Source organism: Rana temporaria, chromosome 6 (genome assembly GCF_905171775.1).
Source record: "Rana temporaria chromosome 6, aRanTem1.1, whole genome shotgun sequence".
NCBI classification, from domain to species: Eukaryota; Metazoa; Chordata; class Amphibia; order Anura; family Ranidae; genus Rana; species Rana temporaria.
The window spans coordinates 86,433,059-86,449,376 of NC_053494.1; the positions used below are offsets into that span (position 1 = coordinate 86,433,059).

A 16,318-nucleotide genomic window follows, 5' to 3' on the forward strand; every position below is an offset into this window, starting at 1 on the left:
GATTGTAAAAGACCCCGGACACCTTTGGGTGCGTTGGATGCACCATGGAGAGTAGTAATGCGGACCATTATGCACGCTGCAGTGAACTGTGGGTGCAGCCAGACTGTAGGAGGGGTCTAAAGTGCAGGCTTAAAGCGGAGTTCCAGACTTTTTTTATGTTTATTAAAAGTCAGCAGCTACAAAAAGCAAAGCTGCTGGCTTTTAATAAACATACACTTACGGTGGAGCTTTTGAACCAGGAAGCGTGCCCGCTCTGGCGATATTGCGCCCAACATCTGCCGTGTCCTGGAAATAAGACAGAACATAGGAACGTAAACACTTGGAGTATTTCGGCCAGGCTCCATTGGTGACAGAAATGACCTAGAGTTATAGGATTTCCATTAAACAATACTTTTTACAAATAGCACAGTGTATGTTAGAGTATTGGGACCCTTGGTCTGCATGGATGAGTTTATGTACAAGGTGAACTCAGTGAGCTGATACCTCAGCCATTCAGGGTGGGGAAGTTGAGGAGAAAGCCATGTCAGGAGCTCCCTATAAACGTGCACACGTCGGTACCCAGGCAATGTTTGATGAACAGATTGTTGTAGAGGGCCGTAGCGGTCCCACGCTTTGATTATCTCTCCCTCCCTTCCTCCCTCCCTTCTCTCCACCTCCCTCTATCACGCTGCCCCATGCGGATGTGACATTTCACTGAGCCGCCATTTTGAGAGCCTAGCGTCTCCACATAGAGGCTGTGCAGGAGGCAGCCAGCATAGACAGGAAAGGAAAGGGCGCTAGTATTGTGGTTAGTGAGCTCCGCGGCCCTGTGCGGTGTGTGTTGTGTTCTCTTGTTGGGAATAGGCGGGGTCCCTGGCGGGGTCTATGAGGTGTTGCGACTAGAAAAGGCGCGGGGCCGGTGAGAATAGAGTCAGGCCGCAAAGCTCCCGCTGCACCGGCTGTGTTCTTATCCGACCAATGAGCAAGGGGAGAGAGGCAAAGAGCAGCACACGAGCTCCCCGCGGCCCGGAGCTGCCAGGCCCGAACACGCTTTTCTTCGCCCGCTCGGCTCCGGCTAGCGGCGGTTGGGTGTCCTGAAGTTTTTCTTCTCCGCCGGCGGCTGCTCCTGAGAAGCCCCCCGGGGAGACAGACCCCCTGCGCCGAAATTGGGCGAATAGCGAGCAAATACGTTCGCGTCTCTCTGCCGCCGGCTCCCTCTGCCCTTCCCCCGGCCCATCTGCAGCCGTCCGCGGGAAAGGCCCAGGCTGCAGCCGCTGCGCAGGCCCCGCCGAGGCCGCTCTCCGCCACAACCCAGCCGGGCCCACAAAACAAATCGACGCCGGCGCAGCGAGCGGGAAGCACCGAGGCCTTGGAGGCCGAGCCCAAAGATATGAACCACCATCAGCAACAACAGCAACAGAAGCCCGGGGAGCAACAACTCAGCGAACCCGAGGACATGGAGATGGAAGGTAGGCCGGCACTCTTCTTTCTCATCACTTTCTGGCTACAGCAGGCCTCTATGGCTGCTCTGGAAGGGTGTGCTGGGCTTTGTAGTAGCTGGGTTAATCCCAGGAGTCAGTGTGTCCTACATCCCATCACTAGTTATCTACTAGGAGTTCTGGGGGCTCAGCATGGATGTCATCAGGGCCTATACATGTCCTGGGTACACGCAAAGGGGCCCAACACACACTATACTTTTACCCAAGCTATAACGACAAAGCTATGCTGTCCATTTACTTTGTATCTGACCAGGCAGACTATTCCCCCTGCGTAGTTGGATCTACAATCAGATTGTGTATGTTAGTCTTCAATTTGTGTATGAAAGTTAAAGTGGCGTCAAACCCAAACGTGTAATATGTTGCAGCTTACTTATCCTCTGGGCCCCTTTCACATGGGTGGACCGATTTGGTCCGCCTGTCAGTGTTTTAGACAGACCTGATCGGACCATCCTTTCCGCTCTATGGGGCGACGGATGTCAACCAACTTGTGTTCGTTGCTGCACATGGGATCCTATCCACTAAAAACAGACGTATAGGGGATTGAATGGAAACAGACAGGGGCTCAGTTTCTAGCCAACCATCTATAGAGGAAAGCAGACTGGACCTGTCATCTGCCTAAGCAGACATGGACCTGTCATCTGCCTGCTCAGCTGGTATTAGCAGATCCCCCCCCCCCCCCCAACAAACAGCTCCACTTGCAGTCCCAAAGGGGCCTTGGATGTGATGACTACATTAGTTTGCTTAGGTTTTTTTTCCCCCTCTGTTTTCACCCAGTGATCTGGCCAGTAACGGACCTCTTGTATTGGTGCCCCCAATTTGGATGAAGGAACAACAGAGACCCATTTGGACAGCAGCAGCGTCATCGCTCTGAGGGTGGCTGCTCTAGCAGATTAAAGTGGAACTTCCGCTCATTTGTGTCTCCTCTTTGACAGGTATCCTGTTCCCACTTCCGGGCGCTTCGGCTATTGACGGCAGCGATCGGCTTCCTCCTTCTCCTGTCTCCAGGCCAGGAGGGGAGCGGAGCCACGCGAATGCGCAATAGGGTTCCGGCTTGAAACCGTAAGGCTACACTGCCGGGTTCCCTTAGCCCCAAAGGCAGCACCCGACAGCTGATGGAAACATCAGCTGTGGTTCTGGACTCCAGGACAGGTAAGTGTCCGATTAAAAACCATCAGCTGCAGTATGTGTAGCTGCTGGCTTTTAATTTTTGCAGTGGTGGGCTGCCAAACTCCAGCTAATATTTGATAAGCAGTTACAGCAAACAGCTTTTTTTTTTCCCCATTTAGGATAAAGGTTAATTAAAGGTGAATAAAAGCTGATCATTGTAAGCACCGCTGTCAGTCTTAAATGGTTTATCACAACCCTCTGCTACATTTGCAGGACAACTTCTTTTGCTGAAAGAAAACAGACTTAAGCGGACTATAGTAATTTTCTTTCCTGCAACCCTGGGGATTCTCCCATCAGAAAAGTACGACCCTCTCATGGAGCTATTATGGGAAACCTGGGCCGTCCCTCCATGAAGAACAGTGATTATTGATAGTGGCAATTGTAACTTGGGTATAATCGGCTTGCCCATACGTGGTTTGAATTTCGACCGGTTCCTGCTGAACCAGCTGAGATACGTCTATGGCCGGCTTTACTTGGCAGAACACCAGAGAAAATGGGAGCCTAAAAACATACTGATGCGCCCATCACACATGAGAACTGGTAAAGCTGCAATATAACACAGGTTTTTTTTTTTGTGAGTTTAATACTGCTTTAACTTTTTATTCTGATGAATTGGTTCCAGTGGAAGGATATAGTCCCTTATGGGGGCTGACTCTCTTTTTCATGTAGGCTTTTATTTGTAGACCATATTACCCACACCTGGCCAGCTTTAGCTGCTTCTGATCTTGTGGATTGTACTCCATTGTTCTTATAAATCTTTGTTGTGAATTATGCTGGTTGCTGCACATAGGCCCCTTGCACATTGAGTCGTCAGGCCCCTGTGTGTTCAATCCTATCATTTTACTGTACCTGGGAGACATGGGTGCAGCATCCAGGCCCACTGTCAACAGCCTGGCAAAGTCTATGGCAGGCAAAAATACACTGTGGCATGATTGTGCCGAACGGTTTACCAAGAGGTATTACCATTTAGGGCCTTATGTGTTCAGAGACAGATGCCCATGTGTTCTACATAAGGGGCATTTGTCCCTGAATGCATTAGACCCTAAACACCAGTAGCACATGGTACAGCATTCAGCCACAGCGTATTTCAGCATGCCATAGGATATGACAAGCTGCTGGCAGTGGGACTGGACACTACACCTGTGCCTCCAAGGTGTACTACAATGCCTTGATTGGGAGGGCAAGGGGCCTAAAATACAGACTATTTACAGTTGCAGGTTCTTGTAGTCTGCCAACTCTTGTTTATCTGCATCTACACTGATAACTAATCATTTGCTGTGACCAGTGAAGCTACTTAACTTTTTTTACTTCAAGATTTGAAGTTAGAAATTACTTTTATACTATATAATGCTTTATTTAGGTTCATGCACACTCTATATGTTTTTTAACCACTTCCCTACCTCTGTATTGTCATGACGGCCGCAGGAACCCTTCGCCCCTCCGGGCGGCCGTCATGACGTCCTGGGGTTCCCTGCATTGTGAAAGCGCACGACGCATCACTGCGGACCCCAAAGCGTGTGCCTGGCAGTTGCGATGTCCGCTGGGCACCCGCGATTGCTCATCACAGAGCAGGGACGTGGATCTGTGTGTGTAAACGCATCCTGTCCTGTCAGGTGAGAGACCAATCTGTGTGTTCCCATTACAGAGGAACACCGATCGGTCTCCTCCACTTGAGTCCCCTCCCCCTACAGTTAGAATCACTCCTTGGGACACACAACCCCTTGATCGCCCCCTAGTTTTAACCTCTTCCCTGCAAGTCACATTTATACAGTAATCAATGCATTTTTATAACACTGATCGCTGTATAAATGTGAATGGTGTGAAGTGTCCGATATGTCCGCCGCAATGTCAGTCACGATAAAAATTGCAGATCGCTGCCATTACTAGTAAAAAAAAATAAAAAAAAAAAAAATATGCCATAGCTTTACCCCCTATTTTGTAGACGCTATAACTTTTGCGCAATCCAATCAATATATGCTTATTGCGATATTTGAAAATAAAAATGTAGACTACATATTGGCCTGAACTAAGTTTTTTATTTTTTGGGATATTCTAGCAAACAGTAACAAATATTGTGTGGCTTTTTTTTTGTCAAAATTGTCGCTTTTTTTGTTTATAGCACACAAAAAAAAACTGCAGCGGTGATCAAATACCACCAAAAGAAAACTCTATTTGTGGGGGGGAAAAAAATTATCAAAATGTATATTTGGGTACAACGCATGACCACACAATTCTCATTCAAAATGTGACGGCGCTGAAAATTGGCCTGGGCAGGAAGAGGTGAAAATGCCTGGTTTGGGAAGTGGTTAAGGTAAAATTGTGCTACACAATTAAGTACATGCCTTGCTTGTACAAAGATGCCGTTTCCACTGCAGGAGACAGTTTTTGTTTTTTAAATGTCAGTAGGGCTGCATATGTTGAAAGGCTATGTTCACCTTTAGAAACCCCTTACCCCTGTATTTAGGGTATAACGTGTTGCTGTGCGCTTCTCCCCACACCCGCTGTCACAATTTATAAACGGCATGATTGTGTGAAGCTCCACCCTCACAGCTGCGTCATTCATTCACACAGAACTGTGACTGAACTGCAAAGCCTATCTTCCACTGTGGCAGACTCTCAATGAACTGCAAGGAGAATGAGCATCCTCTTCCTGCACTTCAGTAACTGCCTGTATGGGAGATGCAGGCAGACAGCTGACTGAGTGTCTGCAGGAGACTGACATTGCATCCGTAGTCTGCTGATCGCAGGTGCAATTCTCTGCAGGCTCCAAAAAAAATGCGCCTTTATTTTTTGGGGCAGAAACCTGGCTTTTAAATGGATACATTTTCAGATAGGCCCATTTTGCTGAATGGAAATGCATTACAGGGGTAACCCTGTCAGCAACACTTGGATGTACAAGTCATTTTGTTTTGGTCAACTTTCTTTGTTAAAGGAGCTGGGTAGAAAAATGGTTGAACAGTACCTGAATTCAGTCAGATGCAGTCAGGCCTTGTTTACACTTGTGGCTAGGGGGTAGGGGTGCAACGGATCAAAAAACTCACGGATCGGATCGATCCTCGGATCAGGAGTCACGGATCGGATCATTTTCGGATCAGCAAAAAAAAAAAAAGGGTCCGTTTTTTCATTGGTCCAAAAAAAAAAAATAAAAAAAAAATTATATATATATATATATATATATATATATATATATATATATATATATATATATATTTTTTTTTGGACCAATTAAAAAAAGGAACCTTTTTTTTTTTTGCTGATCCGAAAAAAGAGCACAATAGCAATTCACAGGGGGGTGGATTAAAGAGGAAGCAGGTGAGGCTGTTTGGGACTTAAAGTACAATCTTGATGTTTTTACAGCTATATATATATATATATTTTTTTTTTTTTGCTGTAAAAACATCAAGATTGTACTTTAAGTCCCAAACAGCCTCACCTGCTTCCTCTTTAATCCACCCCTGTGAATTGCTATTGTGCTCTTTTTTCCCCCTTTCCCCCCCCCTCCTCTCACACCAGTGCTTCACTGCTAACATTCCCATTCAGCTTGCTAGAGCCCAGTGCACAGCGTGACACGCCTCCCCGGGGAGGCGGGGAGGCGTGTCACGCTGGGCTCTGGCAAGCAGACTGGCCGCCGCTCCGGAGCTAGGCCGAAGCCGGGGACTTTCCTAGGCCTAGGCTCCGGAGCGCTCCGCGGATCGCGGGGTGTGCCGATCCGAACGGGGTGGCCCGTTCGGATCACGGATCGGTGACGATCCGTTACACCCCTACTAGGGGGCAGTAAAATGCACAGTGATGCACCCCCCCCCCCCAAAGGGCCCTTTTACACGCACAGATCCCATGAGCATCCACTCCTTATACATCTGCTTGCTCAGCACACTGTGCAGGGACGGCACTGTCAGATCTCTGTTGTCCTCTATGGTGGGATCGGATGAACACGGACCGTCTGGCTGTGTTCATCCGATCCTCATGGGAAAAAATGTTTTTCCCTAAATAGCTCCCCCCCCCCCCCCTTCTTCTTCTTTTTTTTTTTTTTTTAAGATATTTTTATTAGGTTTAAGACAAACCAACAAACAGAAAAAACATACAAAAAAAACCCAACAGACAACCTGGTCATAAACGTTAGGCAATACACTCAAACATAGAAAAATTAACTGACATCAGTGCAAAATATAAAGTAGGCACAGTGGTAAAAGGATCAGGTATAATACCGGGATATAGCAAAAGCGGAGGTCCAGTAGCTTCCTTTACCTTAGTGCAGTCCTCCTTCACTTACCTCATCCTTCGATTTTGCTTTTAAATGTCCTTATTTCTTCTGAGAAACCCTCACTTCCTGTTCTGTCTGTAACTACACGCAGTAATGGAAGGCTTTCTCCCTGGTGTGGAGAAAGCCTCTTGAGGGGGTGAGCAGGAGTGTCAGGACACCCACTAACACACAGCTCCTTTCTCTACCTGCTTGCCCCCTCTCCCCTCAAGAGGCTTTCTCCACACCAGGGAGAAAGCCTTGAATTACTGTGTGTAGTTACAGACAGAAGAACAGGAAGTGAGGATTTCTCAGAAGAAATAAGGACATTTAAAAGCAAAATCGAAGGATACGGTAAGTGAAGGAGGACTGCACTAAGGTAAAGGAAGCTATTTAGGGAAAACAAATATATTTCCTTTACAACCCCTTTAAGCTGCAAAGGCAGTGGAGGGGGGGGGGGGGTTGTACATCAGCAACAGTGATTCAATGCACACAGTTATGTTGGTGTGGCATTTAAAGGGTTAAAACAGGGAATCAAATTTCCTCCTCACCAAATGCCCTCTAAAGCATGATCCCAGTGCAGATTGCTTTTCAGAGGGCAGCGCGAGTGTAAATGAGGCCTTGCTGATCAGATATTCTGACAGCTAGCTGTGGCCCTGCTTCAATATAACGGCAGCAGAGATTCATTATATAGCGGACCTCCAGATGTTGCAAAACTACAAATTCCATCATGCCTCTGCCTCTGGGTGTCATTCTTGTTCCTGTCAGTCTTGCTATACCTAATGGGATTTGTAGTTCTGCAACAGCTGGAGGTCCGCTAATTGCATATCCCCGATATATGCTGTTGGTGTAAATGGAATCTTGGTTATTTCATTTAGCCTGCTGTTGAAATCTATTTGGTGGACCATACATGTACAGATTTATTGGTGGAAATCAGCCATGTTGTACTTGCTGGCTGTAGTTAGGGCCACAAGCCTAAAAATCTGTCATGGTTGTCTTGACAGTAAATCCATTTGGTGGTTTGTCCTACGCAAGTATATTTCCAGCAGTGCCCTACCAATATGCAGAGTCCTTTACAGCCCCTTTAAACCAAGGTTTCACTGCATCTGAAGTTCTGAAATGCAAGCAAGTTTACAAACGTCAAGATAGTTCAGATTAATAGGAGTAGGCTAAATATAATTGAAATTCAATGTGAAAATGAATATGATTTTTGACCCTAAATATATGCTTTAAACACGATCGCTCGTCACTCTGCTGCCCCCCTCCGCCATCCTGTTTGTTCTCTTTGTTTATAGCGCAAAAATGAAACCACAGAGGTGATCAAATACCACCAAAAGAAAGCTCTATTTGTGGAAAGAAAATTATAAAAATGTATTTAGGGTACAGTGTTGCATGACTGCGCAATTGTCATTCAAAATGTGACGGCGCTGAAAGCTAAAAATTGTCCTGAGCCGGAAGGGGGGAAAGTGCCTGGTATTGAAGTGGTTAATGTAGTTCAGGTAATCAGCCAGGATCTACAGAGTGCATATATACTGACAAGAAATTGTCCCTCAAGAGCAGAGTGACCACATCAGTCTACCTACTGTCCATTCACATGCAGAAAGGTGAACCTCCATGGGTTATGGATTGTTGCTGTCCAGGGTTTTAAAATACCTGCTGGTTCCCCCCTGCCCCCCCCCTTTTGCTGGGATTTCAGTTAGAACTAGAGCGATTCTGATTGGTCAGTGCTCTGGCACAGAGAATTGCTATAATCCATCCTGGAAACCGTGCGGAAAGAGGGGGTTTTCTTTATTAATTTTTTTTTTTTTTTTTTGTGGCATGTCTCATGTGGAAAGTGAAGAGGTTACCCGCAATATGAAATTTTTTGTACGACAGAATACGTCAGAAGTGAAGTAATGTGTTGAATCGTTTTTGTATGTGTTTTTTAGTTTCTGAGAATGCGTAGTCCTTGCGTTTTTTTTTATTTTTATATTTTTTTTTTTCTCGTACGAAAACCGTTCTAATGAAGCAAAAATCTGACGTTGCATTCACATCCGACAAATTTTATAGTCTGCACATCCAGCCTTTGTCTGACGAAAAAGTGAAAACGGCTGTCGAAAAGCACTGTGCTAACATTCCAAAATAGGACTAGCTCGTCATACATATTTTGGAACATTTTTAATTAGGGTTGTCCCGATACTAGTATCGGGACTGATACCAAGCATTTGCCCGAGTACTTGTACTCAGGCAAATGCTCCCGATGCTTCACCTGATAGTTGTACTGTCGGCGGTGATCAGTGCATGGGGAAGTTGCAAGCACCGATCACCGCTGTATAGATTTAAAAGTAATTTCTCCGCTTCTCTACACCCCTCCCCCCCGCTCGGCTTTCAGCTGCTTTAAAATCAGCAGTGATCGGTGCTTGTAACTCCCCCACACACGATCACCGCTGACTGTCCGTGTCCTCCTCCAGCCCCCCTCCGTGTTTCTCTCTCCCGCTGTGTATCCCGCCGTGTTTCTCTCCCCTTCCGTGCTCCTCCTCCACCCCCTGGAATTGTCAGGATGGAGAGCTGGGTAGGAGCTGGTAAATCCGGCTCCTTACTGCTCCGAATGGACAGAGTCAGTGATTACTGTCCATTCACATAACTGAAACATCGTAACCTGTGTTTACAATGTTTCAGTTTATGAATGAAGAGAAGACGCTGTCTTCTCTCCATTCATTTTCAGCGCAGCTGATGCTGCTGAGAAAGGGACAGGGGAACATGTGTCCCTACTCTTTCCCTGTCTCAAGGGGAGATGTCAGAGGTCTGTTAAGACCCCTGATATCTCACCAAAGCCCCTTAACAGGGCTGAAAAAAAAAAAAAAAAAAAAAAAAAAAAAAAGAATAAAAAAAATTATTGTAGAAAATAAAAAAAATCGCACTGACACGGTCCACCCCCACCCCCCTCTTAAAAAAAAAAAAAAGAAAGAAAGCATTATAAATTTGGGTGCATCGTTTATTCATGTGAATGAATGCCTACAAGTACCGTCAGCCATTTCAGCTGACAGCTTTTGGTTCCTAAGGAACTACAGTGCCTTGAAAAAGTACGGTATACTTTTTGACACTTTGTCACGTTAAACCAGAACCGTAAATCTATTTTATGTGATAGACCAGGGATATTCAATTTGTGGACCTCCAGCTGTTGCAGAACTACAAGTCCCATGAGGCATAGCAAGACTTTGACAGCCACAAGCATGACACCCAGAGGCATGGTGGGACTTGTAGTTTTGCAACAGCTGGAGGTCCGCTAATTGCATATCCCTGCGATAGACCAACACAAAATGGCACAAACTTGTGAAGTGGAAGAAAAATTATTTTAAATATTTATTATTTTTTTACAAATATCTGAAAAGTGTGGCGTGCATTTGTATTCAGCCCCCTGTACCCTGGTACCTTTAAGAAAAATCTAGTGGAACCAATTGCCTTCAGAAGTCGCCTATTTAGTAAATAGTCCACCTGTGTGTAATTTAATCTCAGTATAAATACAGCTGTTTTGCGAAGCCCTCAGAGGTTTGTTAGAGATCAGTGAACAAACCACGTCATGAAAGACAAACACACCAGACAGGTCAGAGATAATGTTGTGGAAAAGAATAAAGCAGGGCTAGGTTATAAAATAATATAACATAATGTTCAATCCATCATCCGAAAATGGAACGAGTATGGCACAACTGCAAACCTACCAAGACATGGCTATTCACCTAAACGGACAGGCTGGGCAATGAGAGCATAACTCAGAAAAGCACCCTAGAGCAGAGTTCGACAATTCCCGGGCGCCAGGTCGCAATTGCGACTAGAATTGGCAACCTGGCGCGAGCTGGGGTATCCTACCTGTGTCTCCGTTACCCCCCCCCCCCCGCGATCGCCACTCTGGCCGGTAATTGAGGGCGCGGCTTTGCAGCCTACTGCAGGCCTATAGTTCTTACTATAGTCTGGCGCCATCTTGTGGTTGCCGCTGGTATGGCAAGAGAAAACCAGCAATACTAATGGGGATTTCTGCCTTTATTTACTGCCCGCCCATCTCTTTCCCAAAGTGGAGAAGAGCAGGAAGTGATTGTGGCCATCATCTGGCGCCTTTTGCCTAATGGTGAGTGTGGGGGGGAGCTGGGTTAAATAGCTTCATATAGCTTTTTATTTTTTGAGTATTTATCGGGGTATAGCGCGCACCCCTAAAGTGGACCCGCATTCCTGTAAAAAAAACATTTTAGTACTCAGTTTTGGTGTCTGTGGCTTCGGGGTCGTCCTCGTCGGGTCCGGCGTCCTTCTGCGGTGTCCTTCCCGCGCCGAGTTTGAACCACTGCGCCGGCATATACCGAGCGCAGTACACTCGGGCAGGCTCTGCTCCTCTCGCGGTCACGTCCTGTATGTGACCGCGAGAGGAGCCGAGCCTGCCCAAGTGTACTGCGCTCGGTATATGCCGGCGCAGTGGTTTAAACTCGGCGCGGGTATCGGCATATATCACGCACCCACGATTTTGCCCTGATTTTCAGGGCAAAAAAGTACGCCGTATACACCGATAAATACGGTATATTTTTTATTCTAACACCCTGGAGAATAAAAGGTCGTGTTTTAGCCCCCCTTGATCAATACTTTGTTAAACAAGACACAAGTCTAACGTGTGTGTGCTTTTATGTCAGTATTACATTGTAAATCCTGTATATGTTGTGGTCGTTCAGGTGCTTATCTAATAGTTTTTTTGAAACTATCGATGCTCCCCGCCGAAATCACCACTTGTGGAAGAGAATTCCATATCCTAACCGCTCTTACAGTAAAGAACCCTCTACACAGTTTAACCACTTGCTGACCGCCGCACGCCGATGTACGTCAGCAGAATGGCACAGGCAGGCAGATTGGCGTACAGGTACTTCCATTTGATTCTGCCACCCAGCGGGCGCGTGCGCCTCAAGTACGGCTACCAGTCCCGAAAACTCCATGTTCCCGGGAGTCCCGCGATTGCGGTCGGCAAAAGCAGGACAGCGGAATGCCTTTGTAAACAAGGCATTCCCCTATTCTATAAATAAAGTAGAAAAGAAAGGCACAAGGCTATTGATATGTGTCATGTGTACCAGGTCAGTGATTCAGTCCTTTACTGCATATATAAAGATATTCCAGTCATAGGAGACCATAAAACAAGGACTACTATGAATACGCTGACTATGTACGTTATTCAAAAGATATACATTTTTATTAAATTGCACATGATATTCTGCCTAGTGACACTGTCACGATGACCGTTCCCTGTGATCGGGAACGGTCATCAGTGATGTGTCACATGTAGCCACGCCCCCAAACGGTTAGAATCACTTCTTAGGGAACACTTAACCCCTGCAGCGCCACCTAGTGGTTAGCCCCTTCACTACCAGTGTAATTTTTACGGTAATCAGTGCATTTTTATAGCACTGATCGCTGTAAAAATGGTTCCAAAATGGTGTCCGCTTAATCGCAGATCACCGCCATAACTAGTAAAAAAAATAATAAAAATGCCATAAAACGGTCCCCTATTTTGTAGAACTCTAACTTTTGCGCAAACCAATTAATAAACGCTTATTGCAATCCCCCCCCCCCCCCCAAAAAAAATATGTAGAAGAATACATATCGGACTAAACTGTGGGGGGGGGGGGGGGAGAAACGTGTGTGTGTGTGTGATATATATATATTTTTATTTTTTTGGGGGGGGGGAGGGAGATATTTATGATGGCAAAAAATATTGCATTTTTCAAAATGTACGCTTTTTTTTTTTTTTTTTTGTTTATAGCGCAAAAAAAAAAAAGAGGTGATCAAATGGAATCTCTATTTGTAGGAGGAAAAGGACGTCAATTTTGTTTGGGAGCCACGTCGCACAGCCGCGCAATTGTCGGTTAAAGCGAAGCATTGCTGAATTGCAGAAAGTGGCCCGGTCTTTAACCACCAAAATGATCCGAGGCTTAAGCAGTTAAGGTTGAACCGCTTTTCTTAATTTTAGTGAATGGACACATGCCTTATTATATTCCCTTTCGCTGAAAAGTTTTATCCCTATTGTGGGGTGGGTATTTGTACATTGAAATCATCATCATATCCCCTCTCAAGCACCTCTTCTCCAGAGAGAAAAAGTTCATCCCTGGTTCACACTGGAGCGTTTTGACATGTCAAGTCGGTGCGGCGCTGTCCCGATTTGAGTTTCTGTACTACTTTTTTGTCATTTCGGCGCTGGCGTTTTACATTGACATCTGTGCAGAAATCGGGACTGACATGTGGGAGTGAAATTGTGCGAGTTCAGCTGAACTTGCATTGCTTCATTCCTGCAGCTCAGTGTGGACCTAGGAGGAGAGGTTACGCTGACGGGATACTCCCAGAGTCTTATAGAGTGGGAGAATTATTTTATCTCTGGAGTTAATCCCTTTTTAATGCAGGCCAATATTCTGTTTGCTTTGCTTGCAGCAGCTTGGAATTGCATGCCATTGCTGAGCATGTCATTTACTGGGACCTCTAGGTCCTTTTCCATCCTAGACTCCCCCCAAATATAGGATGGATCAGATATTTATTTTGTAAAAAATTTGAAAAATTATTTATTTGCCTCTTTGTTCACTGCTAATACCTTTTTTTAAGTTTTTGGTTGTAACGTGAAAAAAAATTGGAAAATTTCCAGGGGTATGAATACTTTTTCAAAGCACTGTACGAGGGCTCTGGTGAGCACTCTGTCCATTAGTCTTCCTGCTCTCAGATAACTGCCTCAAATAACTACCAGAATACACCATTTTTTGTAAGCTGTAAAGTATATCTGTAACCAAGCTTTGGATATAGAGAATGAGGGAAAAAAACCCTGGCAATTTTGTTGCTTTCTTTGTACCAATTGGGAAACTTTCCTCCACTTTCTGTCCTAGAAAAACAGTAAATCTCCAAACTGAGATGTGATGGAACAGACCTTTCCATTCGATTATTTTCCTTTCTCTTCTTCTGTTATCTATCCAAACCTAAAGAGGGAGAGAATGTGTCGAGAGGATTAGTGGTTGTAAATCAAAACTCGCACAAAGAGCTATGGACGCTTGCACCTAGTTCACACAGTATTTTTTCTTTTCTTTACCTTGTTACTCTGGCCATATGAGTGTGTGGCAGATTGGCTGGGGGGGCTTTAAAGCCAGGCTGCCACATGTGTTTAGCTGTTCTGTGCTGGAAGCATGCTTACTTAATCCCTTCCTGACCATACGCCGCAGTTATACTGCGGCTGGTGGGCCCCCTGGGTGAACTGTCCTAGCCTTACGTTGGTTCGCCCTTTGCCCACTTGGGGGCTCGTGGTGCGACGCCGCTGACCGTGGTCGCAATAACTGCTGTACAGCCGCAACCGCTCCACACAGAGACGGAGATCTGTTAAAGCGGGAGTTCACCCATTTGTAAAAAAAAATATTTTTTCTCCCCTTAGCTTCCTGCTCGTTTTTACTAGGGGAATCTGCTATTTATTTTAAAATATGAGCAGTACTTACCCGTTTTCGAGCTGCATCTTCTTCCGTCGCTTCCGGGTATGGGTCTTCGGGAGCGGGCGTTCCTTCTTGATTGACAGCCTTCCGAGAGGCTTCCGACGGTCGCATCCATCGCGTCACTCGTAGCCGAAAGAAGCCGAACGTCGGTGCGGCTCTATACTGCGCCTGCGCACCGACGTTCGGCTTCTTTCGGAAAATCGTGACGCGATGGATGCGACCGTCGGAAGCCTCTCGGAAGCCTCTCGGAAGCCTGTCAATCAAGAAGGAACGCCCATTCCCGAAGCCCATACCCGGAAGCGACGGAGAGGATGCATCTCGTAAACGGGTAAGTACTGCACATATTTTAAAATAAATAGCCAATTCCCCTAGCAAAAACGAGCAGGAATCTAAGGGGGAAAAGTGCCCTCTAAGGGTGAACCCCCGCTTTAATGTAAACAGACAGATCTCCGTGCTGTCAGGGGTAAGGAGAGTGCTCTGTTGAACAGATCGCTCTCCCCACCCAGGCAGTCCCATTCCCCCCCCACAGTTATAATCACTCTAGGAAACATATTTAACCCCTTGATCGCGTCCTGTTAACCTCTACCTTGCCAGTGACATTTACACAGTAACCGCACAGTATAGCACTGATTGCTGTATAAATGCCAGTAATCCCAAAAATGTGTAAAGTGTCAGATCTGGGGGATCTTTATTATAGCCAAAAATACAAAATCTATTTTTTTTTTTTTTTAACCACGCAATAAATAAAAATCCGAGAAGATCAAATGCCACCATAAGAAAGCTCTATTTGTGGGGGACAAAAGACGTCAATTGTATTTGGGTACAACGTTGCACGACCGCGCAATTGTCAGTTAAAGCTACGCAGTGCCGAATCGCAAAAAGTGCTCTGGTCTTTGTCCAGCCAAATGGTCCGGCGATGAAGTGTTTAAAAAAATCATTTTTTTTGTGTAAAAGACGTTAGGCAGAGTAAATGCCAAACATTTCATGCTTTAAAATTGCGTCTGCCTGTGGAATTAGGCCAAACAACGCATAAAAGTCCCCATAGGCGACCATTTAAAACCCTTTACAGTTTACGGGTACAAATGCAAATATTGTAAATTAGCTGTGCTCAAAATAAACCGTGAAAGTGGTAAAGTATTACATTCACCACTCAAAATAACAAGGATGCCAATAATTGGAGGATCTCTAGGAATTGATCCAAAAGTCCATATAGATGAAATGAAGCTTCGGTGCAAGCCACCACTTATCAATATAGATGGTAGATGATAGAATGGTGAACACTCAATGACGCCACCAGCAAAACGTGTACCACCACCATATAAATTTCCTGCTTACCAGAAGGCAAGCTATATGATGCCTGTATGGTGTTCTCACTCCGCATCTGCATCCAGCACCAACACGCAGGGGTAGGCAGAAAAAAAGCTAAACCCCAGGCAACCGAGGAAACCATCAACCCGGTGATGTGAGTGGTGGCTGATTGTCCATCATGATGTCCATCCCAGCACCTCAAGTCTCCTGTTGGCAGGTTGATGATCTCTTTGGTGACTTCTAGAATCTTATTTCTCTTATCGTCCATGGACGGACACGGCTCCTTAAATTTTGACAAGTGGGGTTATGTTCCCTGTTTTACAGGAGGACTAGGCAGAAACATGTTAGATAATTAAATACATGTTACATTAACAGAGTTGAACAACCCCGCCCAGGGGGCGGTCCCTCCAGACATAACCCTCCTCACTGCAGCATGTAGCCTCAGTTTCGTTCTGCCTAGCAAAGGACGTATGGCTCCCTTTGGGATAATATAGATCCGTGTAGTCGACTCAGTCCGACCACCTTTGCAAAGAGGCTGGGTCTGCCACGCCATACCCCATGACTCCTGGGGTGGCCGGTGAGCTTTGCTCCGAGGTCCACATATGACTGGGCTGTGGTGTTGTCTCACTCACAGTGGACCGGGCCGACGGCTACCTCCATTG

The 16,318-nt window shown here is 45.9% G+C and overlaps 1 protein-coding gene across 2 annotated transcripts in view; it reads left to right on the forward strand.

Moving 5' to 3' along the window:
* The first annotated feature begins 676 nt into the window (after positions 1–676).
* The window catches only part of USP7 (ubiquitin specific peptidase 7), a 507,717-nt gene continuing 492,075 nt past the window's right edge, over positions 677–16,318 (forward strand). The window contains exon 1 of one of the 2 annotated variants that reach the window (XM_040356967.1): positions 677–1,448. In XM_040356967.1, coding sequence (XP_040212901.1) covers positions 1,370–1,448 — 79 coding nt within the window. In that variant the 5' untranslated portion in view covers positions 677–1,369. The remainder of the gene's footprint in view (positions 1,449–16,318) is intronic. The other variant, XM_040356966.1, reaches the window with a different exon arrangement.